The following is a 27,380-nucleotide window of genomic DNA, read 5'->3' as shown; positions in this document are numbered from 1 at the left end:
CTACCCCTCTTGGATATCAATCCGACTTTTTTCTTCTCCTTCTTCACCTCATTCTTCTCGAACAGCTGATCCTCGTCTCGCTAGTCCCGAGACGTATCTACTGAGGCTCTGTCAAAGACAATCGATTGCTCTCCCGCATATCCATACTAAAATAAACCATAGCATCATCCTCCTCATAGTTGCTCTTTAAAGAGGAACACCTTGTGTACAATACATGTGCGTCAAAAGCGAAGTTTCCCAGCGCGCATCAAGAGCAGTCGAGCCGATAACACTCGTTCAGAAATAATATCGATCCGAAAATCAGCGGCTAAGTATAGCCGGGCGTATAATCAATCGGGGTAAAAAATAGCGTCAACCCCGTGTATAGGAGATGAACCAGCTGCAGTGGAGGTGGTGGCGCGCGCGCATGGGGTTGCCGGCGGCGGCGCGCGTCGGAAAAGACGAGAGCGAGAGCCAAGTGAGAAGCCAAGTCCCGGACGATGCTTCAGTCGCGTTTCGCGCGCGTATCTGGCAAGTACAAGCCACTGTATACTCCTCTCGCTCGGTATTCCCTCCTATACTCTTACCTTTAAGTATCCGTGCATTAGTGCGAAACTTGTTGCTGCAGATGTGCGGATGTCTTCTTTTTTGTCCTAGCAGTGCGGTAAAATTTGACGATCGGGGGTGTGTTATAATTATTGCTTCACGATAAGACATCTGGCGCCGATATTTGTATATGTAACGTATCACTGAGTGCGCGAGTGTGGGTGTGAAATCCGACGGAGGAAGAGACTTCGAATTCCCGCGCGGAAGATATACATCGCAGCGTGACGCGCTATGTGTTTGAGGAATTGTCGGTACAGCTGAATTTTCGCTTATTATGGATCGTGGATGGCCAAGATGATGCGCGGTGAGTTATGGATTCTTTCTTCTCTGCAGAGGTATTCGATATCGAGGCGCTTTTCGTCGTTGTATGTGAGCGATTAGGGATTTTTTTTATTTCGGCGGAGTAGATGCGCGGGAGTTATATTGGAAATTAGGAGACGATATAAAAACGCGAGGCTTTACGGTGTGCGATTTTATGCGCGGCGATAAATTTTACAACTATGCCGCTGGGTTTTTGGGGATGAGAGAAATAGATTGGTTGAGGCAAATTGGAAAGCGAATGGCCCGATCGATCACCGATGGCAAGCATAAATTGAGTAATTTTTTTTGCATGTTTGAGGGAATTCTCGTTATGTTTTAAAGTGCGAATTTATTGAGACTGTTATCTCTGTTTTGACTTCAATGGGTAACGAGGATGGAACGATTAACATCCCATTTTCTACTGGAGTATACTTTTTAAGCTGCAAGAATAAAATGTTGCACTTTGAATTGTACGTTTACCGGCTGCTAAAGTCGCTTTGTAGAGTTCTTTTCGTTTAAATTCATATTAAACTCTTCGAGTGATAACCATCATAATTTAAAATTTGAAGAGTAGAACAATGTTTTTTATGTGTATATATTATTCTTGCACAATATATATTTAAATAAAAATTTTGAAATATTTCGTTTCATTTCGAAAATTCAAGCAATTTGATAATAAGAAATAATAATATGCATTGAATCAGTATTTTTAGTTTTATTTAAAATCAGAGAGAGAGAGAGAGAGAGAGAGAGAGAGAGAGAGAGAGAGAGAGAGAGAGAGAGAAATTTCCGAACTCAAACTAATAATACCATCGAATAGAAACCAAATACTGATAAGCATCAGACTCTCATTGAATTTGGGTGATCCTCATTAGGACCAACATTGTTATTCGCTCTAAAATTAGATTCTCTTTAAAGTAGATGCTGCTTTTAAATTAGCTATATTAAATATCAAATGCGTGCGAGTAAAGTTTTTGTTGTAGAACAACGTTTCAGAAAATTCTGATTGATCAAAACTTTTTCATCAATCGATTCGTCAAAAACTTTGTATACGATTTAATTGAATGCAAAATTAATAAACGCAAATCCCTCTGCCTTAATTATAAAAATCTGTAAGATATACTCATCTCAAAAAAGGATTATTTCGGGGTATTGTTATTCATTGAGTAAATTCGTTACATCATAATTTCCTTGTTTAACGATTATCCATTAAAAAATTACTCGCACATCTAGATCGTTCCATATACAAACATCAAATTCCTTCGCTTACTAATCCGAGAGCATAGAACAATCCCAAATCATACAAATCGGTCCCACACCTAATCGTCAGACTATTAGCAAAAGCACGCGCGAATGGTCGAATAATTCAAAAGGACCGCGCACAACTTTTATTACTTCATTATCGTCGCGCTGAATCTCTCGGCGCCATCAGCAGTAATTCTGCTGCGGTTTTGCCCATAGAGGTCCGAAAATAGGCGGATCTTGCCCAACGGTTTGCGACAGCATCTAGAATTTAATTACAAACGATTAACTCTTTGACGACAGCCCTGGTTCCCCCTATCTCGTATAGGTAGTCTCTTTACTGGTCGCGAGAGGCTTACGACTTTGCCAATAATCCCCGGTCTACGTACCTGTTGGACTTTTAATGCGCGCGTTGTGCGTCCAATGGCTCGTATAAGATGCTCAAGTGTAGTCACGTATACTGATATTGTTCATCGAGAGCAGCATATTTCCAGAAGGGTGCATTGTTATTATGTTACTTATATTTATACATTATATAGGTGATAATTAATTTGGCTTTTGGTGAGTAAAGCAGACGTTATATGTGTGCTGACATGATGGTTATGTCAAATGGACGTTCCGAATAGAATACGCATTCTCGCCTACCTGTGGTACTGATGATATTATATTGTATGTGATTCTATGCGCCGCAATGAGAGATAACACATGCGTGGTTTCCAAATCCTGCTAATGAAGTTCGGGTCTATGTTCTCCTCACAAAGGCGAATCCTTTTAAAAGCAATCATGATATTTCTGTAATAGTACTGCATACTAATTAGATCAAGAACGAAGTATTTATTCTAGCTAGATATATTATAGGTAGATATTCTCTGTGGGTATATCATAATTGTTATCTCTACTGTTGATGTTTGCAGAACAAACAAGAAATTAGTAGTTTGCCTCTTATATTATCGAACGACTACGCATGTGTTATGAATTATCTATGCATAGAGTGCGCGTTTGCAGTAAATATTACTTGATAAAACGCAGTCCACCCCTCCGAGTAAATAATTTCAAGTCTAATAACCACGAAGCACATCGCGCTGATGATTTAACGCAGCGCTATTTCCTAAACGCCTCGCGCCTCCGCCTATAATTCTTCTAAGTATCGCGAGAAGCATGGAATCCGAATCCTCCGACTAGCGCGGAAAATAAATCACAAAAACAAATCCACGCGCATAGACACGATGCGGCTCGCACGCGATCGTAAAGCACACATACGTAGAAAATCAGGCGCAGTTTCAGATAGTTCCCTACTCCTCTATATAGGTATACACCCAGAGCGAAATAAAACTCCGAGGCGCTGCTGCACCTGTATATGGGGTGCAAGAGAAAGAAAAATAGACAAGCCGCGAATTAGAGGCGGCGGTCCGGTTTTGTATACGCATTATACGAGAAGAGTAAGAAGATCGTGTCGAAGCGAAAGAGAAAAAAATGTGCGAGAGAAGGAGAGAGCGAAAGGGAAGCCTCGCTAAGTGCCCGAAGCACGCACTACACTCGGACTGAACTTTATCGTCGCTTTATTTTCGGCGCGCGACTATACGCACACTGGACCGTCGAGCTCTTCCGTCTTTTCGATTTCGAGTCCTCTTGATGTGTAGAAGCTAGTTGTCTCTCTTTTTTATAGTAACCGTCAATGTGGAGTTTATATTTCAGTCGGTGGCTCTGCGAGTGTGTATATGTGTTATAGGCTTGTTTGTTTTCCTTCACGATGGACTATAGGCTCGCGGGAGAAAATAAACTTGTAGCATTCGTGTGCGCAAGAGAGAGAGGGAATCGACGTTGGGATTTTCGAGCGCATCGCGGAATTTTTTAGGCGGTGATCAACGTGCGCTGGAAACGTCGCGATTGAACGTTCGTTCGGTACTGTTTGTCTGTTTGAAGAATAAACGTGGCCTTTGATCCTTTACGAGATGTTTCAAATTTTGTTCGGGGAGATTTTTCCGGGATTTCGTTTTGTCAGAGATTCGCGTACAAAGAAGCAGATTCTGCAGTATATATAGCTAAAACATATTTTATAGAATTTATGCGATGAAACTATACGCAAACTCGTCGTCTTTGAAGTGGAAGATCGATATGGTATTATCTTTCCACGTATGGTTTGATAAAAAGATACGACTCTGAATAGGAAGGTTTTTATGTTGGCGTTATCCGATGGATAATTATTTTATGCAAATTCATTGCTAGTATTTTGATTGTTGTCTCCTTCGACAACATTATTCTACTTTGGATGGAACTTACTATTTTATAGGAAATAATGTATAGGATTTTAAGATAAAGTACTGTAATCATGGTAGTTGCGCACTTATCAAGATTCTAGATTTACTAAGCTGCATCCGCGGAAGCATCGATTTTCTTGGCATATAAATAATTTTGTTGGAAGTAGGTTGGAATCGTAGTATTTATTTAAGAGACTTTATTTAAATAACACAGCCGAGTTCGTACTACAGAGTTATTACAGAAACTAGTAACAAACGAGCAAAATATAATTGTGACACTTTTTAGAGAATTAATAATAATACACTGAATAAACTTTATGTGAACAAAATAGAGAAAGTTTGTTGTGCCGCTGATGTGTTGGCTGATCTGCGGTTCTTGAAGAAGTGAGGTCCTGTTCCTCTGCGTCTCTGCTGGGGGGCGTCGCGTCGGTGGTGGGTCGGGTGCATTAAAACCCAGGTAGCAACCCTCGGATCTCTGCTCCGCTCTTGTACGGTTATGAGCTGTGTGTGTGTGCGTATCGTTGTATGTGCGAGTATTTTCTCAACACCCTTCCTCAACGATGCACACATCGGTGATCTAATAATTGACCATGCCTGACATTTCTGCAAACCTTCTTAATTTAATTTTTCCTAATGGCTTCGTTAGCATGTTGGCGATCGTGTCTACTGTGGGGCAATACTTATAATCCATCAGCTGCTGGTCTTTAATACTTTTAACGAAATTATATTTCGTATCGATGTGTTTCGTGCGATGTTTAAACCTTTTATGATCTAAGAGCTTAAGACAGCTGTGATTGTCCTCATAGATCAAGGCCTCATATTAGGCCTCTATTGATGATAATGACACGCACGGCTGTTTTCGGCATGCCCAACTAATTGGCGATCCGAAGTATTGAAATATGTAGCCGCTATTAGATTTTCTGTCGATTCGTCATTCTGCCTAGTCTGCGCCCGCATAGCCGATTAGCGTAGGTGCGCCGCCCTTTTTACCTAGCCGGACCTCTGCACCTTTTGTGCCATGCAGGTAGCGGGCGACCCTCTTTGCCTCGTTCCAATCAACTGTAGTAGGCTCCTTATTCTTCTGACTTAGAATGGTTACGCTAGCAGATATATCGGGCCGCGTATTAACAGCGAGATATAATAACTCGCCGATGAGCTGCTGGTAACGTTTACTTTCAGGCATTGGCGTTTCGTCGTCCTTTATCTTCATATAGCCTTGATCGAGCGGAATGTTGGTGATTTTGGCATCTTGCAGTCCGAATCTTTATAGAATCTTCTCGATGTACTTCTCTTGCTTCATAAAAAAAATGCCGTCCTGGTCTCTTCTTATCTCGATTCCCAAATAAAAACTGAGGTTACCGAGATCTTTGAGCTGGAACTTTATGCTCAAAAATTCCGCGACTTTATCGATCTTCTTAATATCTTTGGCTGCGATAAGAAAATCGTCGACGTAGACTATAAGGTAACTATTGTCGCCGTTGTCGTCCTTAATATACAGGCATAAGTCGGCTCTGCTCTGTTTAAACCCGAATGACGTTAGACAGTCGTTTAAGCAGTCGTTCCATACTTTTGCCGCTTGTTTAAGCCCGTATATTTCCTTCCTCAAGCGGCAAACCATGTCTTGCCCATCTTGAGTGCTGTAGCCGTCAGGTTGCTTCATGTAAATGGTCTCCTTCAGCTCGCCGTTGAGGAATGCTGTTCTTACGTCGAAGTGCTTGATCTGCAAACCTTTATTTCCCACTACTGTTAACAGCGTGCGAAAAGTTGTCTGCTTCACAACTGGCGCGAAAACTTCGACGTAGTCCTCTCCGTATATTTGCGAGTAACCGCATGCAACGAGCCTAGCTTTATGCCTATCCACTTCTCCTTTGGCGTTCAGCTTCGTTTTATATACCCATTTGCACTTAATAATGTCGCTCTCATCTGGTCTCGGGACAATCTCCCATGTGCCGTTTTTAATATGGGACTCTACTTCGTCGTCCATTGCTTTATTCCAGTGTTCCTTATCTGGCCTTGATAGTGCCTCCTTTATGTTTCTTGGCTCGGGCTCGTCTATCGTAAGATGCAGTGTAGCCATATACCTGTCTGGAGGCATGCCCCTGTTGGATCTTTCGGAGCGCCTGACCGTCTGCTCGGCCACCTTAGGTAGGCCGGCCGCCTCCTCGATCGCCTCAGGTATATCTTCGTCCTGAATGCTACCCCCTGCTGAGCTGTCCTCGTTGAAGCTGGCATAATCTTCGTTTGATGACACTGTAGAAGCATTATCGTCGAGATGGTCTTCATTGATGTTCTGGCCGTTATGTAAGAGAATCTCACATTCTTCTTGATACGAAGTTTTATTCTTGATGCCTCGCTTGTCGATGAATTCTACATCTCGGCTAATTTTTATTTTGTCGGTCTCTGTATCTAAGAGTCGATAGGCTTTAGACTCATCAGAATAACCGATGAAAATAAACTTAACTGCTTTGACATCCAGCTTTTTACGCTGTTCCTTAGGGATGTGCATATAAGCAGGGCTGCCAAAAATCTGTAGATTTGTCAAGTCGTGCTTCTCCGAATGCCAGAGTTCAAATGGCGTTCTTGTCGTTGCTCTACTGTACGGTAGCCTATTCTGCAAATAATTTGCAGTGTGGACAGCTTCTCCCCGTACTTTTTGTGTAGATCCGCATCGAAAAGCATGCATCTTGACATATCGAGCAGCGATCGATTTTTCCGTTCAGCAACACCGTTTTGCAGCGGTGAGTAAGGTGCTGTGTACTGTATACGGATACCTTCGCTTTTCAGAAATGATTGGAGTTCCTTGTTCTCGTACTCCCTTCCTCTATCTGACCTAATGATCTTGGGTACTTTACCGAACTGTGTCTTAACCATTTTCACAAATTCCTTGATGAATCCAGCGGCCTCGTCTTTATGTCGCATGATATACAAATGCGTATACCTGGAATAATCGTCGATGATGGTCAAAAAATATCGACTGTTCCCCGCCGTCGTCGTCTGCATTGGGCCGCAGACCTGTGTGTACTAAATCGAGGGATGCGTGCGTTTCGATTTTAGATTCTTTAGGAAACGGTTTACGGGCTAATTTCCCCTTAATGCAGTCCTCGCACACGATGTCACGTCCGCAATCCGATACCTGGATTCCAGTGGCTAGTCCCTTTTCGGCTAGTTCCTTAATCGCTGCTGTAAAACGATGGCCTAAGCGTCTATGCCACACGTGGTGATAGTCTGGAGTACAGCGGTTCTTTATTGCCACTACTTTTCCTGCAAAAACGGTTTCGGGTCTCAACTTGTAGAGATTAGAAACTTTCTTTGCTGTAGCTAGCACTGTCCCGTTCTTTATGATCTTGCAGATATCTTCCTCGAATATTGCTTTATAGCCATCCTTCGTGAGCTTACTAACGGACAGGAGATTTGTTCCTAATCCGGGTACATAGAGCGCGTCGTGCGCTTTTATTATCAAAGTTTTTTGGCCCGCATCTGCGCACTTTATGGCTGCTGTACCCACGCCTTCTACCTGAACGCGGTTTTGATCGTCCGCTAGGCGTACGTACCCTCTGTTGCCTGCATCCAGATGCTCGAAAAAATGCCGATTCTGCACCATGTGGCTTGTTGCACCGGAGTCCACTATCCAGCCCTCTTGATCTACCTTAGCACCGTGACAAGCTTCGAACCTCGCTAGATAGACGCCGTAATCATCCTTTTGCGTCTTAGATTCTTCAGTAACCTTGTTTACCTTTTCTTGGTGCTTCTTTAGCCAAGCTTTATACTTCGAACACTCACTCTTTGGATGAAACTTTCTTTTGCAGAAAAAACACTTTAAACTTGATGATTGGGCACTGTTCTTGTCCTTATACGCTGCCTTCATGGCCGGTTCGTCCGATGGTTTTTGCTTTCCGCGAATCCCTACGCCGCATAAATTCGTCGGTTAACTTGCCTTTGACGAAGACCAACGTAAGGTCCTTCTCTGGCCTTTCCTCTAAAGCCATGATGAGGGTGCCGTATGATGAGGGTAAACTGCATAGCAAAACGCCGATGAATGTGCTGTCGTCGACTGTATGGCCCATGCCGTAGAACTTGTCTACGTATTCTGACAATGTCGCTATATGTTCGACCATATCACCGCTCTCTTGTAACACCGTATGGTAGAGACGTCTCTGTAAATGTATTCTACCTGAGAGAGTTGACTTCTGGTGACATTCTTGGAGCGTTGTCCACTGCTCACGTGCTGATTTCGCGTTCTTTATTAGCCTGAGTTGACTATCCTCCACCAGTAGACCGATGGTGGCTTGTGCTGCTTCGTCCTTCGCAGTCCATGCTGTATCAGCTGTAGTAGGTGGATCTTTATCGATGACTTCCCACAACTTGTCCTTCATCAATAAGAGTTTAATTTTGTAACTCCATACTGAATAATTCTCTGTGTTGAGCTTTTGAATGGCGGTGCGTACGCTCTCTGATGCCATTGCTTACTGTATCAAAACGCTCACGTCACTTTATTCACTTTTAGCAAAAATTAACTTTCTCGAAATTTCCTTATGTATCGCGCACTTTGTAACTTTATTGTCTTTAATCTTTACACTTTTATTCACTAGGATCTGGGCCCATAACCTGTTGGAAGTAGGTTGAAATCGTAGTATTTATTTAAGAGACTTTATTTAAATAACACAGCCGAGTTTGTACTACAGAGTTATTACAGAAACTAGTAACAAACGAGCAAAATATAATTGTGACACTTTTTAGAAAATTAATAATAATACACTGAATAAACTTTATGTGAACAAAATAGAGAAAGCTTGTTGTGTCGCTAATGTGTTGGCTGGTCTGCGGTTCTTGAAGATGTGAGGCCCTGTGCCTCTGCGTCTCTGCTGGGGGGCATCGCGTCGGTGGTGGGTCGGGTGCAATAAAACCCAGGTAGCAACCCTCGGACCTCTGCTCCGCTCTTGTACGGCTATGAGCTGTGTGTGTGTGCGTATCGTTGCATGTGCGAGTATTTTCTCAACAAATTTATCTGTTTTTATCAGGTCAATATTTAATTTCCACACGCATGTATAGAGCTATCCTTTGCTATCTTAAAAACGGCCTTTTAAGCCAGACTCTTATATATCAAAAGGCAGCGCAAAGCAAAAATATTACTGAAAGCTTTAAATTAGATTCTGATTTATTCAAACTATCTCCCAAGTTAGTTTACCCATAGATGCAGTATAAACGATAAGATGCTTAAATATTCTTATTTAAAAGAAAACTTTATTTTGTCTACATTGTATATATTAGCAATATATAAATCGTAGATCAACAAAAATGTATATATATATATATATATATATATATATATATATATATATATATATATCAATTCATTTCACAATTAATAGTTTATTCCAAAAGCTTATCATTAAAACATGTTGAGCATCCACATAAATATAAAATTTCAAATGTCTCCTCTCAATCATTACTGAAACTGTATACATTTTCAATTTTGATCACGTATCAGGCTCATTGAAACTGCGTCAATGGAATACAAACACATCTCTACAAAGCTCGACCCTATCACTCACATCACCTGAATTAAGCTATCGGCACATCGTCACTATTACGTATTCTCCAAATCTCCGACCAAACACGAACTGAGGCGAGACACAGCTTTCGCGCACAATTAAACGAAGAAAAATGCGATCTCTCTCCATCCTTTTTTCTCATACCTTATCACCTTCTTTTTCCGTCTGAGGGGAGAAGTCTCGTAAAACGCCGAAATTAAATCGTCCGCTTCTTTCTGCTCGCGCACTTAAACGTAATTGAATGCAATGGAAGAAAAAGGAAGACGGGAAGAATGTAGGGAAAGGAAACAGCCTGAATCGTATAGCTATATATAGCTTTCCATATAATTTTGGCGGTGCTTCGAGATCTCGCGGAAATGAAAATGAAACGGAAGAATATCGAGAGGACATCGCGGTCTCTCTGCTTTTTACGAGGAAGTTACGCCGTGCGCGCCTCTTTGAGAGAGCTTCAGCGCCCGTTCGCATCGAGTCGCTTTTTGTGTGTTTTTTTACCCTCAGTCGCCGCGTTGATTCCTTAATTAAGATCCAAGCCTGTTGCTTATCTGATACTTTTGAGTGGACGAGCGTTGAGAAAAACGCGCACGGAGGCTTTATCGTGGGACTGATTTTTATAGATTGTTTTCAAGATTTACCGAATGCATAATCTAGATTGCGTTCGATCGACGAGACAATTAGATTTCAATACATGCATACATAGTCCTGAAAAGATTCACAATCTTTTATCTTCGAATTTATCGTCGAGTGCCCTCGGAAATTCGTTCCAATCAAGAGGTTCTCGCAATTCGAAAACTTTTAGCTTTAGCGTCTTCAGCGCGAGCCTGTTATATACACCTTAAATTCATATTAAAGTTCTTCAAGTGCTCCAGACGCAAATACATCAGCGGCAATTTGTGCGAATGAACAAACTTCTCGGGAATACTTACTTTCATTTTCTCAAAGACATCTAAGTGACTGGAAGTGCAGCTTGAGTAGTAGAAATTCAAATTAAATGTTCCGGTATGATTTAATTTAATTTTGCGGTTTTGTTTTGACTCTCGTACGCTGAAAATGAAGGAAAATAAAGAATCGATGCGGCAAACACGTACATCATACTGGAATATCATAAACACTGCGCAGTAGGGTTACTGTACACCACAAGACTTACCCTTTTATGAAGAAAGTTTTTGAATTGTCGCGTTTCTTTTTTATTAATTTTTATTAATAATAATTTTGTAATATTCTTGGGCGTCCATTCAAAGGAAATAAAATTCGCAGGGCTCTTTTCCGTTTTGACATACGCCGTACATGATGTATAGTCAAATAGTCAAAGAAGTAGTTTTGGACTGGTTTTTCCCCTAGCGCTCAAACTCTCTGAATCAGCCTAGAGATAGGTGGCGCATAAGCGTTATCCTATTTCTCTCGTCGCTTTCTGCGAGTCCAGAGCATGTATATAATTGCCTGAAATCAGTAGTGGTAAAACAAAGAAAACTATGTACCGCTAGGATTTACTAACGAGTGATATGAAACTGTTTCATTAAAGAAATCCGTGTGAATGTCTGCTGTTGGCGGCGACGCTGAAATCGAGCGACTGAGCCGAGTGTAATCGCTTCTATACTTATCGTTTGCTTCCTTAGGTTAGTTCGTAGAATCGACGTAGTTTTCTTCAATTATTTTCTCCCTTGATTGAACTTCGCTAACCTGAGCCGGAATTAATATCCCTCATTTCCGTTCATTAAAAGTCACGCTATGTCAAATATGTCTGAACGGAAGCACGGGAAAGGTCCGAGTAGGCGGTAATGTATCAAAACCCTTTATGATACGCGATGGTTTAAAACAAGGGGATTGGCTCTCTACGGTGCTGTTCAACTTAACGTTAGAGTATGCCGTTAGAAAAATGCAGGTTAGCCAGCTGGGCGCAACGCTTAATGGAACAACGCAGATACTAGGCTACGCAGATGATTTGGATATACTGGGGGATTGTAGGGAAACGGTAGCAAGAAACGCGGAAATCCTCATAAAAGCGGTGGAGTATACAGGGTTAGAAGTGAGTGAATCAAAAACAAAGTACATGATTGTGGATAAGCTAGGCATCTGCAGAGGGGAGGAAGATCTCAGAGTTGGGAATTTTACTTTTGAAAAGGTTAGCGAATTCAGGTTTCTGGGTACGACCATAAATGATAGAAACGAGATTAATGTCGAAATAAATAAGAGACTCCATTCGTGTAATGTTTGCTTCTACGCCGTGAATAATTTACTTAAGTCGAGGCTGTTGTCTAAAAACGTTAAAATAAGAATATACAGGACAATAATACTGCCGGTGGTTCTGTACGGGTGCGAAACGTGGGCTCTCACTAAGCAGGCGGACAACCGTTTTAGGGTATTTGAAAATAAAGACTTGCGAAAAATATACGGGCCGAAGAAAGATGAGGAAACCGGGGAATGGAGGAGACTACACAATGATGAGTTACACAATCTGTACGCGTCACCAAATATTAACAGAATAATAAAATCGCGCAGATTGGGATGGGCAGGGCACGTAGCGAGAATGGAAGACGACCGTACGGCAGCGCGTGTCATGAAGGGCAGGCCGATGGTAACGCGACCTCTAGGTAGACCTAGACGTAGATGGGAGGACAACGTAAAAGCGGATCTAGTAGAAATAGGACGGGTGGGTGTCGATCGGAGAGGTGCATCTTGGGTGGGGTTGACACAAGATAGGGCAGCGTGGAAGGCTTGCGTAGATGAGGCAATGAACTTTCGAGTTCCAAATGCCACGTAAAAAAAAAAGTCACGCTATGCAAAACTACGGTATGGTTGTGTTGGCGTTCGACGATCAGCTGCTTTAAATCCCATTAGCTTTGAAGCTGATAGAGGGCGCAAGAATAACTTTCACTTGTTACTACAAAGGATGAAGAATTTTTTATTTCTCAAAATTCTAGTGATAAACTTTATGTTGACACGTTGATTCGAATTAAACAATTCTGTAGTTTGTTTAATTCACTGAGAGAAATGTCCGGTACGCTGATGTAGGAAACTTTAGGAATTTGCAAAATTATTTTGGACTGGCCTTTGTCGCTTTTCCCCAGCCGCTTGAATTTAGCAAGCAAAGTTTCTGGCTGGAGAAGTGGCGTATATTCTGTCGGATTTTCCTCATCACTATCGTTGCTCCGGGCGTATACATATATAGAGGTCTGCCACCTTATCCTTTTTAGAGCCTAGTAAAAATATGACTTTTTCCAATCTCTTACAGATTTTTAATAAATTTAGTGCATGAAACGCGTGAAATCTATTATAGCTAGAACATCGAGTCGAGAGAATTCTCTTGAATATAATTGGTCTTTTAAAGAATCGACTTTTTCCATACAATTATTACCTCAACCTCGCGATCTCTTTCACATTTATCATACAAATGCATGTGCGCCCAACGTTGACTTTCAATTTATGACGAAAGACGAACCGCCGCACATGAAGTATTTTCTTTCAAAACTTAATTTCTACAATTGAAAATACAAACCCGATCACGCGGTTGAAGCAATATTCATCCGAATTAAATTATTCGCCAAACGATCGTGCTCGACAAAAAGTATGCTGATGCTCACCCACACAACGAATTGCATTATCTTAACGCAAACAACAGTACGGTCGCTCGAACTAAATTATTTATCCTCCTGATGATGCATGTTGATAATAAAACGACTATGAAAGAGGCAAAAATAACAGAGAAAGAAAACGTACCTCTCAGGCACACATCGCTTTATAATTGCAGCTAAGACATGGCTACAGGCGACGTAAGCAGCAGCAGCATCGGAATCAGCTCGCCGAGTAGTCCCGAACATCATTCGCGCAAAAAGAGGGCGAGAAGCTGCAGCGGACAGGTCTGCCATCATCAGCGTTTACGGGGATGTGCCGCTGAGTCGTCGCGGCTTTGCTGAGTCGGCTTTTTGGCCCCAAGGTAAGTGAGTAGTGCATCGGAAGGTACCGAATTCGGTGCGATCGACGCGCAAACTGGTCTTTTATTGTGAGAAATCCTCGGGGGAATTCGTTTCGGTGCGTGATTTCTGGGCTTTCTTTTGTCGGAGAACCTGTGTCGACGCGTCGAAGTGTATACAACGCATTGCTGCATGCGCCAAACGATCGAGCTATTGTGAGAGTTTCGACAGACAAGTGAACCATACGTCTTTCGCGTGTGCAAAAATTATAATAACGAGCGTCAAAGTTAGCTTGCTTCACTATGATCAAAAATAATTAAATCATTATCAAGACTTTCAAGTGCTTCAAGGAAATTTAGCTTATTGTTCATGACACACATAAAACACTGTTTGATAGCAGCGAAGCAGGTTTAATTAACTTTGACTTAGCAAACGATGAGCTAGTTAATTACGATTTTTTCTACTGTTAATTCGATTGACAAAAAGGGGACTTATATTTTTTTTAAATCAAAATCTTTTCCACGATAAAAATTAATTAAAAACGCGAAATCAAGATATTGTAACAAATACTTTTAATTCAAACTTTTTCACATTATAAATAACATAATTAATCAATATATAATTAAATACACATAAATGACAATCTTCAATAAATATTCTTTAAAAGTGCGTTATTTTTCTGCAGTGTCACTTTGTAGAGTAAATTATGTGAAAAAGCTCTTATTCTGAAAAGCTCAGCGTATTTAAAAAGGTATTCATTACAAGAAAGCTCAGGTTATTAAAAGCACTTTAATGAGCCAGTTGTCTTATATTATGACGCCATATAAATAAACCTTATCATTATAATAACGCATCCTACGTACGAATCCGCATGCAATACGATTGAAGTCGCCAATACACTTATCCTTAACTTTTTAATAGAGTCGATTGCACCCAAAAATACACTTCTAATAAAAATAGAAATAGATTCAAAATCAGAGCTACACGTGCATAAAAAAAGACTAAAATTAAATTTTGTGACGTGAATGATCGCGTAAGCGGCATATCGTAAAAAAATACAGACGCCACAACAATAACAAGATATCTTGCGATGCCAAGGAATAGAAGGTGCTCGTCATCAGGATGGATTTCCAACTCCCCTCGGAGACATGGGTCAGTGCATCGACGTGGCCAATCGAGACGGCTCTCGGTGGTATACTCGACGCGAGCATCGTGGGCTACCTCAGCACCGAGGTGTCGACGCTGAACAACATCAGCCGGATAATCGAGCGCAACATCACCGACGAGATCGACCCTTTCTACTTTTATCAGGTCAGTCAATTGTTCATTCGCACGACGTGATATAACACGCGCGTTTTTAATAATAGATAACATTTTTAATATACCCACACGATAACATACCGCGCGAAAACACCTCGAAGCGGCTATTTTTAAAAACAGCCGTACAGAATAACGGCGGCCAATTATGTAAATAAAATAAATAACGATGAGAAGCCTGTACGCCCGAGAGATTTAGCGGCCGCAAAAAATCAATTTTTCACAGCCCGCACCATTAAGCCGAGAATTATTACTTTGTAAACATAATGAGAACGGAGAGAGAGAGAGAGAGAAAGAGCCGGCACAGATTTACATGACAAACCGACGAGCCGAAAATATAAAAAGCCGTATGGGAGTATGCGAACGCGAACTCAGAAATAGAGAAAGAGAGCTAAGGGGCCGACGCGCCGAAAGTCTCACTCTACAAAGGAGAGGAAAAAAAGAGCGCGCGCAAGAGAGAGGATGAGAAATAGTTTCAAGTGCGCGCGAGGGAGAAAGGCAATTTTTATAAATGAGTTAGCCGACAAGGCTTGGATGAATATGGGTCGATAAATGGGGTTAAAAACATAAAAAAAAAAAACAAAATAAGTAGAGGAAATGATTAATCGATCGCCCTACTGTTCATATGCCAATTCTAAGCCTGTAAAGTACTGCATGTCCGCATGTACACGCAGCTATGACTATTGCGCAGAAGAACGATTCCGGAATAGATTTAATTCTATTGTACCGAATCGTGTTAATTCGCGCAATCGCATCAGTATAGGCCTGCAGTATTTGCAACGAGCGCGAGATTCAACGTGTGCTATTATTTTGCACGAGATAAAGCTTGTTAGCGGATATCAAAGCACAATAGAGCTTCGCGTGTGCCTTCTTTCTCGCGTTAACGTGGATATAATTGCCCTTTGATATGGCCAGAGATATAATAAATTGAAGAGCCGCTGCGTATGTTCGTCCGCGTTAATTATTCGAGTTTGCGTATAATTTCAGAATTCAGACAATGCACCTGTTGATATGTTCCTAATGAATTAATTAACGGTACGTCCATCGTGATTTAATCTCCCGTCAAAAGTCATACAGGTATATATCATAGTTCGCGTGTACGTGCCTTCGTTTAGGCGAGTTATACGCACTTTCCCGATCGAGGGACTAACGACTCGAGATAGAACGTATAAAGCCAAAGCTTTTAAGCTCTAATTTTCCGTTCCTCAGATAAAACACATCCGGAACGCCGTTTTACGGGCAGATAAAAAAAATCACGGCGAGCCGAGGCAGTAAAAAGATTCGACGAGTCGCTTTGCTATATACCAATGACCCGAGAAGCACTATCGCGTGTGTTATCAGAGTTTAAATATTGCCAAAAGTTTTGCCCTAGAAAAATATATGTACATCAACTTGCCTCTCGTACTCGTAAAATTATTTACGGCCTGATTCGCAATCTCGCCGAGTCTGCATCATTACGTGTTCTGATTATCCTACAAAAAAGAATATTTCGCGTTGCACGCAACAGTTCGCTTTTTGCATCCTCAAACAAACAAACAACCCGAGCTTGCAAACGTTTATCCTTATGCTTCGATGATTCCAATCCTCGAAATTCGGATTTTTTTTCCACCTATAGAAAAACAATATACAGCCCCGGCATTGTTTGTGCGACTTTTGACGCGCGTGCGAATTTTTTTAAAAACAAACAGACCTTATCTATACGACTATACGGAAGTGACGTATACACAGTCGCGTCGGCAAATATGGAGCGCAATAAAGCTCGCGGAGGATCGTATAAACAATGCACGGAATAATCGGCCTGAGCAAACTGCGCGTCATCTGTAAGCGAGAGAGAGAGAGAGAGAGAGAGAGAGAGAGAGAGAGAGAGAGAGAGAGAGAGAACGAGATATAAAGATAAACTTATACGAGAGAAGCCACTTAGGATAAAGAGATAAACGAGGTGGCGGACATTGATGCGCGACTCGGAAATATTCCGACGAGCTGTTTATTAAATTTCCAAAGCGTGTCAAACATGTACAGTTGTCTTCATCGTGCTGGATTCCGGAATGTATGCAGAACACGTGTGCGTGTATACGAGTAGGTTTGCGGAGCGTCTAGTTCCTTCTTCTTCGAAATTTTGCTCGTAAGAGCGTCGCCTACGCTGATGTAATTAGAACTGATAATCTAAGGCGAAGTGCATGAGTTACCCGAGTTTACCTGCTTTAATGGTACCTGATGAGAGTATAGCGATAGGAGCTTATTAATAACGTCTGTGGTTCTCGGCTCCTATGCGAATACCTACTGAGGAACGACTCAAAAAAGGCCTAATTTTGCATGACATAGGGCTTTTTCTACAATAAAATACCGGAATGAAAGATTCGATTCACACTTGAGTTTATCAGATCTTGGACAAATCGATTCTATTTCGGTACTCCAAAAATGGCAATTTCAAATAGACAATAGACCCTTAAACTATTTTTTCTACGCTATCAACCTCTCGTTATAATCGAATTGCCTTTATACTATGTGGTTTCGACACTATTATCCTAATTGACGTACACACCGCAACGAAGCGCAAAAGCGAAGCCGCCCTCGCACAAGCAACATACCTCGGAGGCGTTTGATTCGCAGCGTCGTCTACGCGTATAGCGTTTGTTTCGGCGCTCATTACAGTGCCAAGCATCGCTGAATACATTGACGAAATGCTGTATGTGTAAAGGAGCATCTCGTCGTGAGTAACGAGGCTGACTATTGTCTCGTGACTTGGTTAATCGTCTCATACCACTTAATTAGAATCTGCGGTGGGTATTAAGGTGTACACGAATATAGGAATAAAAATCTTATGGCTTTACCTTCCAGAGGCTATTGTTCGGGCACAACGAGCTTCTCTGGGTATATGAGAGGCGAGGCGAGAGTTTGGTTGGCGGCTGTCTGTTGGGCTGGGCTAGCCTGTACATCTCGGCTTTAACTATAATTAACTGATTGGATCTTTGCGTAGGGTATTTCGAGGGATGATAATATGCGCTAATAGCAATTAGTGGCCTTAGGGCGAGAAGGTAAAAGTAAGGTTTGATGGGGCAACGCATTATATCCGTACTATAATATAACGCGTATAATAATATGATAAAATATTTAGTTTTCACGTTATATTCTTGCTTGCTTACACTATACCGGCATAACTTCCATAACTCGCGTACACAAGAGTTCGCGCTCCATTTCTCAACGTAAAACGGCACCCACCGTTATCCTCTTTTAAAATTCAATTTACCATGCTGTATTCCAGGTAAATACTGCAATAATGTTGCAGCTACCATTCCCCCCCCCCCCCCAGCGAAGCAGGCAATTTACTCGTATACACGTCAAAATCGCGCGAAGTTGTTCAGTATACAGAGAAAACATCGACTATACCGGTAACTCGGGGAATCTCGTAATAGCGTTTGCAAATGAGTTCGTCAAAAAACTTTGCGGTATTAAAATTAAACGCAAAAACTGCTCTGACCAGCTCTTCAGAGTATCCAAATTCGACGAGATGACGCTTCTTTCTCCTAACAATCTTCCGAACGCGCGATTCCGTATATCCTTAATACAGAGGCTTTCAAAACAGACGCACACTCATTAATTATAAAAATTCCGCCAAAATTTACGAAGCAGATCGCATAAATCAACCGGCTTCAAAGCGCGAATCTCTAATTAATGCGGGCGTATGCAGGTTACGAATATACACACACGCGCACGCACCACGTTCACATGGCCCGCTGCAGTAGAGCAATCAAACGACGCAACGCACGTGTATACACACGTGTATAAGACTGCACAGGAGGCGACAACGACGGGGGGCGGCTGCATCAAAGAGCGGAACCGTTTACCTTGAGCGTGTAACTTGGCTCGTTAAAGAAGCTGACTGTTGATGCTGCTGGAGCTGAGCTCCATGGTGTGTTAGTTCGCGCTCTGAGCTATAGTGATGGCTCTAAACAATATGTCGCTTGGTTGCTTTTGACGTCGTCGAGGTGGGCATAAACTTCGACAATAACGGCCCGGCGCGTAATTACGGAGGCGTATAATTGAATCACGAGATCATCCTGTGTTCGACGCTTTGCGATAGTTTTGTGCGCTCGATGAGCGCTGATCATTGCTCAGTGCGATGCACAGCTACTGCGGGTAGGATTTCCACAGGCTTTTTCGACCCGTGTAAGTATACGTACAGGCACGCACAGCTCTGATGTGCGGTCTGACGGGTAATCGCTCGGGATGAGGTAATTTGCTATAGGAGTGCTTTCCAGACTCGTGATTCAATTACGCTGTATTCAAGGATCTTGCGCTGCCGCGTATATTCGCGGAGCTTTCTTTTTTACTATAGGTATAAAGAAACTTTTTCAGTGAAGTAATTCGACAGCGATAACGCGGAGTGATCGGAAGTCTATTTCGAAATAAAAGTCAATCGACGAAACCTCGCGGCCATACGTATGGCGGGAAATACTCGCTACGGCGCAAACAAAGAAAATGCTCGCTACATTACGATTGAAAAGGCTCGAAATGAGGTGTGTGCGTGGGGTCGCGCGGCAAAAAGAGAATGTATGATATACTATAGATATAGGAGAGTAGAAGAAAAAGGAAATATTCGCGGAATTCGGGCAAGGCAGATAGGAACGAAGATGACGTTTCCTGATATCGACTGATGCCGCGCGCAATGGGAAAGCCGAGAACGAAAATCCCCCAATAAAAAGAAAGAGGCCGGCGAGCGCCATTAAAAAAGACGGTAAAAGAAGTTTCAAGGACGACGCGGTGCCGTTTTTATACATAGGTTAAAGAAAGCCTGATGGGACTCGGATGAAAGGGCGCGCGTCCGCGTGAAAAAGCAGCTGTCCGTCAGCTATACCTACTACTGTGAAAATTGGATGGTGCTAGTCGAGCATATGGTTGGAGTATTCGAAGTATAATGTTCTTCGGCAAATTCTGGTAATTCTGAGCAAAATTTGAATGTATAATCGTTAAAAATATACTTGCCATACATGGATTACTGGGAAGTTTAAAAAAACTCCGACCGAGTTTAAACAAGTTCTTCCAAGTAATTATGCTTATACGCTTAACGTTGCCCTGAAGTATAATGGAAACATCAAGTCGTTGTTCTATTTCGAGAAATAAACGGCCGTCTTCTGGCTTATACATCTTTACGGAACTTTGTTTTGCCGGACGAACATTGACTGCGTGGTACGATGCGCCTGGCTGTTATTGACACGAACTACTTCTTTATGCGAGATTGGCTCGCTTTTATACCCGCACCGCTTTTTTAGCGCTGCGAAAGTTGAGAAGTTATGCTTCTAACATTAAATTGAGTTTATTGTGGAGCTGCGAAAATTTACGAATACCTTTTACAATATACTAAATGTGATGGGTACTTTATTGTAACTATAATCAGTGAATAAACTCTAGAACATAGTTGCACTGAATTTTGTTTGCTTGAATGGCAAGGTATGACGCTATGTTCGTTATTACAACAAACATCGTGTAAACGATAGATATAGTTCTCTGATATTTGCGCAAATATTATTCCCGCAAAATTATGATTGTAACTTTTAATTGCGAAAGGCTAATTTCGATGAGGTTCGTTTAAGTTATTTTATCGTCTCTATTAATATTATCATAAAACTTATACTTTATACCTGAAAAATAAATATCGATTGAATTTTTCAATAATATCTGTCCATCATTATACTGAACTGTTAATAATTGAAATTATTTGTCGTGCATGCCGTCCCAATATTACCACAAGCTTGCGGACATTCCTGCCGTAACATTATCCCAAATAATACATTTCATGCACAAAACTGTCAACTGTACATTTCGGATTGCACGACACGGGTCTTCCAATTACGCTAGAGTTGAAAAATCCTATAGCAAAGCAAAACTTTCACCACAGCTTCAGCAATATCCTATACATTATATTACTCGCATCAAACATTAATAATTGTGCTTCTGTGTAAGCAAGAAAGACTAACGGCAACTATATACACTAGCCGCAGTAGCCGTGGTAAACAAAACTTATAAATACACGAGCAAACTATAAGGCATCCTTCATTTACGCGCTGGTTCGACGGCGAACTTTGCACCTCATTAAAATAAAGAGGATTCCGTTAAGACCCTCAAAGTACCCGAGACTATACGATTCTTATCCTGCAAAACCTCTCTCTCTCTCTCTCTCTTTCCCGATCTCAATAAATAATGTTCCATTCCCTTGCCGTCTCGTCACGGCTATCCGCACCGCGACTGTCCTCGCGCTTCGTAGTTTCTCTGCTTTAGCTTTCGGAAATTGAGGTTATCCCTTAGCTATACATACATCATTCGACTTCGGGTTTCTCAAGACGGTACGGAGAATCCGATGGAAAAAAGCTTTCAAACGCTTATACACTCTCGAGCTTTTTTCAAAGTCCGCGCCCTGGTAGAAATGTCAATGGTTCAATGGCTTAGCAATGGCTTATTTAACCAATAACGTCAATGAACCGCTTAGAAAACAGCTAAATAACCGCTTACTGTAATAGAAGCTTATGCACAGCTCCTTGCAGTTAATTTGCTTAAATTCAGTTGACTAGCCATACGTATACAATTGTCAGGTTAACACTTTTATTAACGAATATAAATTTACCTATATGATTGATTATAATTGTAAAAAGGTTAGGAAATGCAAAGGACATGTAACAATTTGTAGATAATATATTTAAGTTGTATCTAGATAGGTTAAGAGGTTAGGATAATCACCAGCTAAATGAATCGATTTAATTTTATTAATATTTCAATTTTTTACATTTAATATAGTCCTATTCTACTATCTAAACAAGGTTTGTATGATACGCATGCACTGCACTTCATTTCACTTGACCGTACCAAGTCATGAACTGTTATTTCATAATGTCATTGTGTTATTACTTTAATTGACTGATTTGAAATTTTGGTCAAAAATCACAGATGCCAAGAAAAATGTGAAATTCTTATCTTATGTACTTAAAACCACAATGAATGTTTGAATGGGTTCTTTTTTAGTTTAGTCTTGTTGAACAAGGCATTTTGAACTATTTAGTTTGCTAATACAAACAATTTCTATTTATTTTATTTGATCAGACAGCATGACATTATGAAATAACAGTTCATGACTTGGTACAGTCAAGTGAAATGAAGTGCAGTGCATGGGTATCATACAAACCTTGTTCAGATAGTAGAATAGGACTATATTAAATGTAAAAATTGAAATATTAATAAAATTAAATTGATTCATTTAGTTAAATTTTAGCTTGGCAACCGTTAAAACAGTTAGCTAAGTCTAAAGGTCTTAGCAAATTCGAACCGTTAATTTTCTACCAGGGCGGTAACTCCATGATATCTACTTTCGTATGGAAAGCGTTGTATATATAGATAGCGAATAGAATTTGAACCCGACTTAACTGGGTCTCGGTGTAAATTGCTGATTGATCGGCCCTAATAGACGTCCAAAATTATGTCGGTGCTAAAATCGAAGAGATGCAAAATAATACTATATAGTTCGTCGAGCGCAATATTCCCTTTTTAATTCCTAACGGAATGCGCGCCTGACGTATACGATTTTCCTCGACTCCTTATTGCGTTAAGTCGATCATTCGCCATTCAATGTACGCGTACCGCGCACAAAGTCCGCAATAACAGATCATGCAGCTTGGCTACTTCGTGAGAGTTTTCTCAGCATCGTTCTTAGACCGAGTCACGAGTCCGGATTTATCGTCCTCCGAGGGATATCGGCGGCGTTCTATCATCTTCTCGCAAATCGGCAAATCGCCGGATATCGGCGGCGTTCTAGCATCATCTCGCAAATATCGTTGGCTAGTTTTCCGCGAAACGACGAAGAAAAAGGCGTATACACGCCGACTGTTAACAGAAGTAGCGTGTAGTGGATAAAGGAATCTAAGACGCGCGAGAGCGTGACGAAGGAGCAGGAAAGTCATATATGCAGTTATAACGGATAAGGATTTTGATCCTAATAAATTTGGAAAATTCAATATAATAATGATTATAACCGATTTAATAGATATATTTTAGATTACTGACTAATGCATTTTTTCAAATATTATGTGTTGGGGTCTTGGTGGTAAGCTTCTTCGGATAGAGATTTTAATTAAATTACATCGTGATCTACAAGTGAATTTCATTTGAGATTTTACTTTCTGTCATTGAGCAGCAATTTAAACCATTTTAAAATCTAAATTTTTCAATTAAATACCACAGAAATATTGTTCACCATTAGAGTACCGTTTGCTCTTCTTCTTTTACACGCCGTATAAAAATAAGAGAATCGTATAAACGTCGAAATAAGAATCTCTCACTTTCTAAAATAAAGGTTTACACCTCGCTATACCCAGATCTAAAAAGACAGACGAGCGCTATCGCCCATTCCGTGAATCGCAATAATGCTTCGGATCTTGATTCTAACAAATATCGCGTCTGGAATAACAATGAAAATCCAACCTGTAACGCCTTTTCTACGTACAATTTCCATACGAAGTAACGTCTTTCCCTCTACTGTCAATATCGCAGCAGACGCATAAACCGATCGATTCCGGCGCATACTACCGGGAAAACTCGTTGCGCCTTCGCCAAGACTTTCTCGAGCACACGAGTATGGACTAGCATGTGTATGCAACGTGTATCTACATGAAAGCGTATCTGCTGAACTTCAACCACACGTATTATGTTCTCTCACCTGTGTAATGGAAAAAATATTACGTGAAGAATAACGGAGAGACGGAGGTACGACTTTTAACCGGTGGAGTCTACGTGCCCTTCCAAAATTTTTTAGGCCAGTCAATCGAGAAATTGCAAAAAAATGCGGTCGCACGGTTTTAACATAAATGTTTGAACGCGGTCAGCAGTTTTATACGAATGCAGGTCCAATTTACTAAATGAACAATCGAAACCGATGTATTCACTTTGTTCGACATAAAGCTCCAGTGTTTCATGTTCCACTGAGCAAAAAGGTACATAATTGACGCGCGAGTTAATTTAAACGAAATATTTGCGTCAGTATTCTGATGGAAGTATTTCATTGCAATATCTGAAAAGTGACAGGAATTGTAGCATTTATCATCAATTATATCTGGAATGCGAATTCCGTGCATTTAAATAAAACTCGTGAGTTTCGTATTGTATCGACGCTTTCTGCGTAAATTATAAAGTGACAATCGATATAAAAATCCATAAGCTTTACAATTAGTTTAGTATACAGGAAACATGCATCGAATCCTAGTACCCGTAATATGATTTACAGTCGAAATTGATTACACAAATTCTAAAGCTCAACTGTATATTATACAAACGAAAATCTGTTTACTATTTTAGGAGCATCGTGTCCTAACAACGATTTACATTTCCCTTCGCTACACGCGCTCATCACTGCAATTCGAGCTACCATGTTTGTCCTTTCTTCCTTTTGCTCATCCGTACAATCTTCGCCATTAAGCAAATTCGGATCCCACATTATATACGAACACGTAGAAACGTCGTCGACATTTCTCCATCTGCGCTCATTGAAATTAGGAAACGAGTCGTGTGCGCCGTCGTCATTTTTCTTCCCCACAATCAAGAACGCATTGTTCGTCCGTATTAATACGTCGCACGTGACAGTTATTTGGAGGGTCCGATATCGTCATTATCTTCGCGGGTCCTCGTGTTTTTCGGACAGAAGTCTCGTTTCTCACCCGGAGGACGAACCTGACCAGGTTATAATATGGAAAATACAGCGCAGTTACGATGACTTGCATCCTTCCTCGCGAGCCGCTCATTCATGATGGCCGTATGATCTTATAGCTCGGCGTCACAATGAGCGTTGTTTATCTTCTCGTCGCGAAAAAGAAAATTAATCTGCGATAGCACGAATTATTTATTCTTCATATCGTCTATAAATTTGGAGGTATAAATGGTCGCGTCTCTATCAAATTTATCGATCTAATTCTTCGTGCTTTTCCGAGTTGCGTCAAGGAGAAACGCGTCATTAGGCTTCTATTAATACTCCTCAGATTGTTGCTATATTTTAAATCACCACGCACGTGTGGCTTAAAATCGATTTTTTCTATTTCTCTAGCAGCGCATATGCAGGTACTTATCGATGCACTTTCACCCTATGATTATAGATAAGGCTCTTATTTTTCCCACCTCGCATAATTCCTCCATAAAATCGTGTTCCGCGGCTTGGTCGTCTGAAATAGATCATCAAGATTAACGCAATCCTAACATTTCGTACACGCATGTTTTTCATCATCTTTTGCTCGTCCGTGCTATTGAAAATAACGATTCTCCGAAATCCATTCACGAACATGCATTTCCAAGAATTATTACACTATACGGATGAATAAATACTCAACGAGTGAAGTGCGGCTATTATATCGTCCTGAATCAGATGCAATTTTGATTGAAATGCATGATTTCCGAGAAGCTCACAATCGATTTCACGCTGATCGAGTCGTTGCGCGTAAGCTTAACAAGTTCGAAGGCTATACATTCGACATAATCTCGAAGCTCTTTTTCCGACGCCTAAAACGGCTATTCGCAACAGGACTCGGCTGCAATCAGCGCGAAAAAGCCAACGCGATGTGCCGTCCGCGAGCTGATCGAAATTTATATCGAGGCACCGAGTCTGCAGCCGTATACGTGTATACGCACACTTGCCATTAGGGCTCATCTATGCGCATACGTATAGAGAAGAAGGATCGTTACCCGTTGTCGCGATAAATCTCTCGCTGCAGGCGACTATATACTGCGCTGGGAAAGACAGGCGACGATCTATATCCTATACTGATGTATGTCGTGCAGTAGAGAGAAACAATCGCCGATGGCCGCTGTTGTTTGTGTGTATAAATTGCGCGAGCTCTGCTTTTTCGAAAATGGAAGTCGATTGAGTTTGCATGTATGCGATTTTATGCGCGGTCTAAGCAATACTATACTAGCATCCTTTGAGTTTTCTTTCGTTACTATGACACGTTAAATCAATTTTCTATGCAATAAGCCAGATATATTTTTTTCCGGGATTTGCTCGGCCATGTCTAGTTCCACTGCTCACCACAAGAGGTCAGAGCAAGTATGTCGATTTCCAATACAAAGTATAATGTTGCACTTATAAATGTTACTGAGTAAACAAAGTAAGAAATGCCTTTGTAGAAAGATAAGTGATAACTGATGTTTCCATATTTTTGTTCCGTTTCTACGTCATACTCGTATTCTTATCAAGCTCGTTATTTCCTCTCTCTATATAAAAAGAGGAAAATGTGTCAAAGCTCATAACAAACAAAGCCGACAGTATAACCAGCATCAATACGCGGACTTGTACTATATTTTGTTCGTTACGCACTAATTAACCGAGAATATAAATATGTGGCATAAGTGTTTTGTATATTATTAGGAGACAAATCCATCATCGATAAAGCAGTCTTCATTAATGGAAGTAATAACGAACCTTTGTACAGACATTTCTGAACGAAATAACTGTTGACCTTTCTTATTGATTGGCGTTCCTTTATATATCTACTTCACAATAGCAAATCGAAATAGTCAATGACATCAAAATACAAGCCCTCTGGAACATGCTTATTTAAAAAATTACGTTGCAAATTATAATACTCGCACGAAACAAAATTGGAAACTCGCGTGATAAGAATCGATTTTCCCATTATTAAAATATTTCAATTTGTCTTGTCGAGCTCGTATAAATCATCTTACCGTCCGGTTCGCGGGCTTTAGGAAACTCGTAGACGTGATTTTACCGAAGGAGGAATTTCTGCTCGAAAAAGTGCAGTCTTTCGCAAGTTTTCAGCGTAATATACGCGTTCACTTGCCAGAAAAATGAATCATAGCATAATATCCTTGATGATGGAATTCGGTCAGTAGCGTAGGTGTACATTATCCGTTGCGACGTACGTCGAGAACCAGAAAAGCGTTTTTCGCCGGGGGCAAGGGTACGACCGCAAGTCGAATCGGGAAATTCAAATTCAGCGTACCCGAGGAAGTTCGACCGATTGAAAAAATGCAAACACTTGCAGCAGCTGTATTAGGCTACCTTTAATACACTTTGGCGCGATATCGGCGTAGTTCCGCAAGTCGTATAAATTCACGCTTTATTTACGAGGCCATTCGCCTGCTCGAACTTTGAGCTTTCTCTCTCTCTCTCTCCTTCTCTCTTGGCCAATCTCGCAATTCGCGACATTAACCTAGTTTGGCTTTTGATCTAT

General features: G+C 41.0%; 1 protein-coding gene across 3 annotated transcripts in view; it reads left to right on the top strand.

Moving 5' to 3' along the window:
• Window positions 1-466: 466 nt before the first annotated feature.
• The window catches only part of LOC100118259 (cardioacceleratory peptide receptor), an 82,903-nt gene continuing 55,989 nt past the window's right edge, over window positions 467-27,380 (top strand). The window contains exons 1-3 of one of the 3 annotated variants that reach the window (XM_031921057.2): window positions 467-889; window positions 13,683-13,868; window positions 14,944-15,156. In XM_031921057.2, the coding sequence (XP_031776917.1) occupies window positions 14,968-15,156 (189 nt within the window). In that variant the 5' untranslated portion in view covers window positions 467-889; window positions 13,683-13,868; window positions 14,944-14,967. The remainder of the gene's footprint in view (window positions 890-13,682; window positions 13,869-14,943; window positions 15,157-27,380) is intronic. The other 2 variants (XM_031921056.2, XM_016988835.3) reach the window with 2 other exon arrangements.

Source organism: Nasonia vitripennis, chromosome 1, assembly GCF_009193385.2.
Source record: "Nasonia vitripennis strain AsymCx chromosome 1, Nvit_psr_1.1, whole genome shotgun sequence".
Classification (NCBI taxonomy): domain Eukaryota; kingdom Metazoa; phylum Arthropoda; class Insecta; order Hymenoptera; family Pteromalidae; genus Nasonia; species Nasonia vitripennis.
This window is presented reverse-complemented; position numbering and strand designations above follow the sequence as displayed.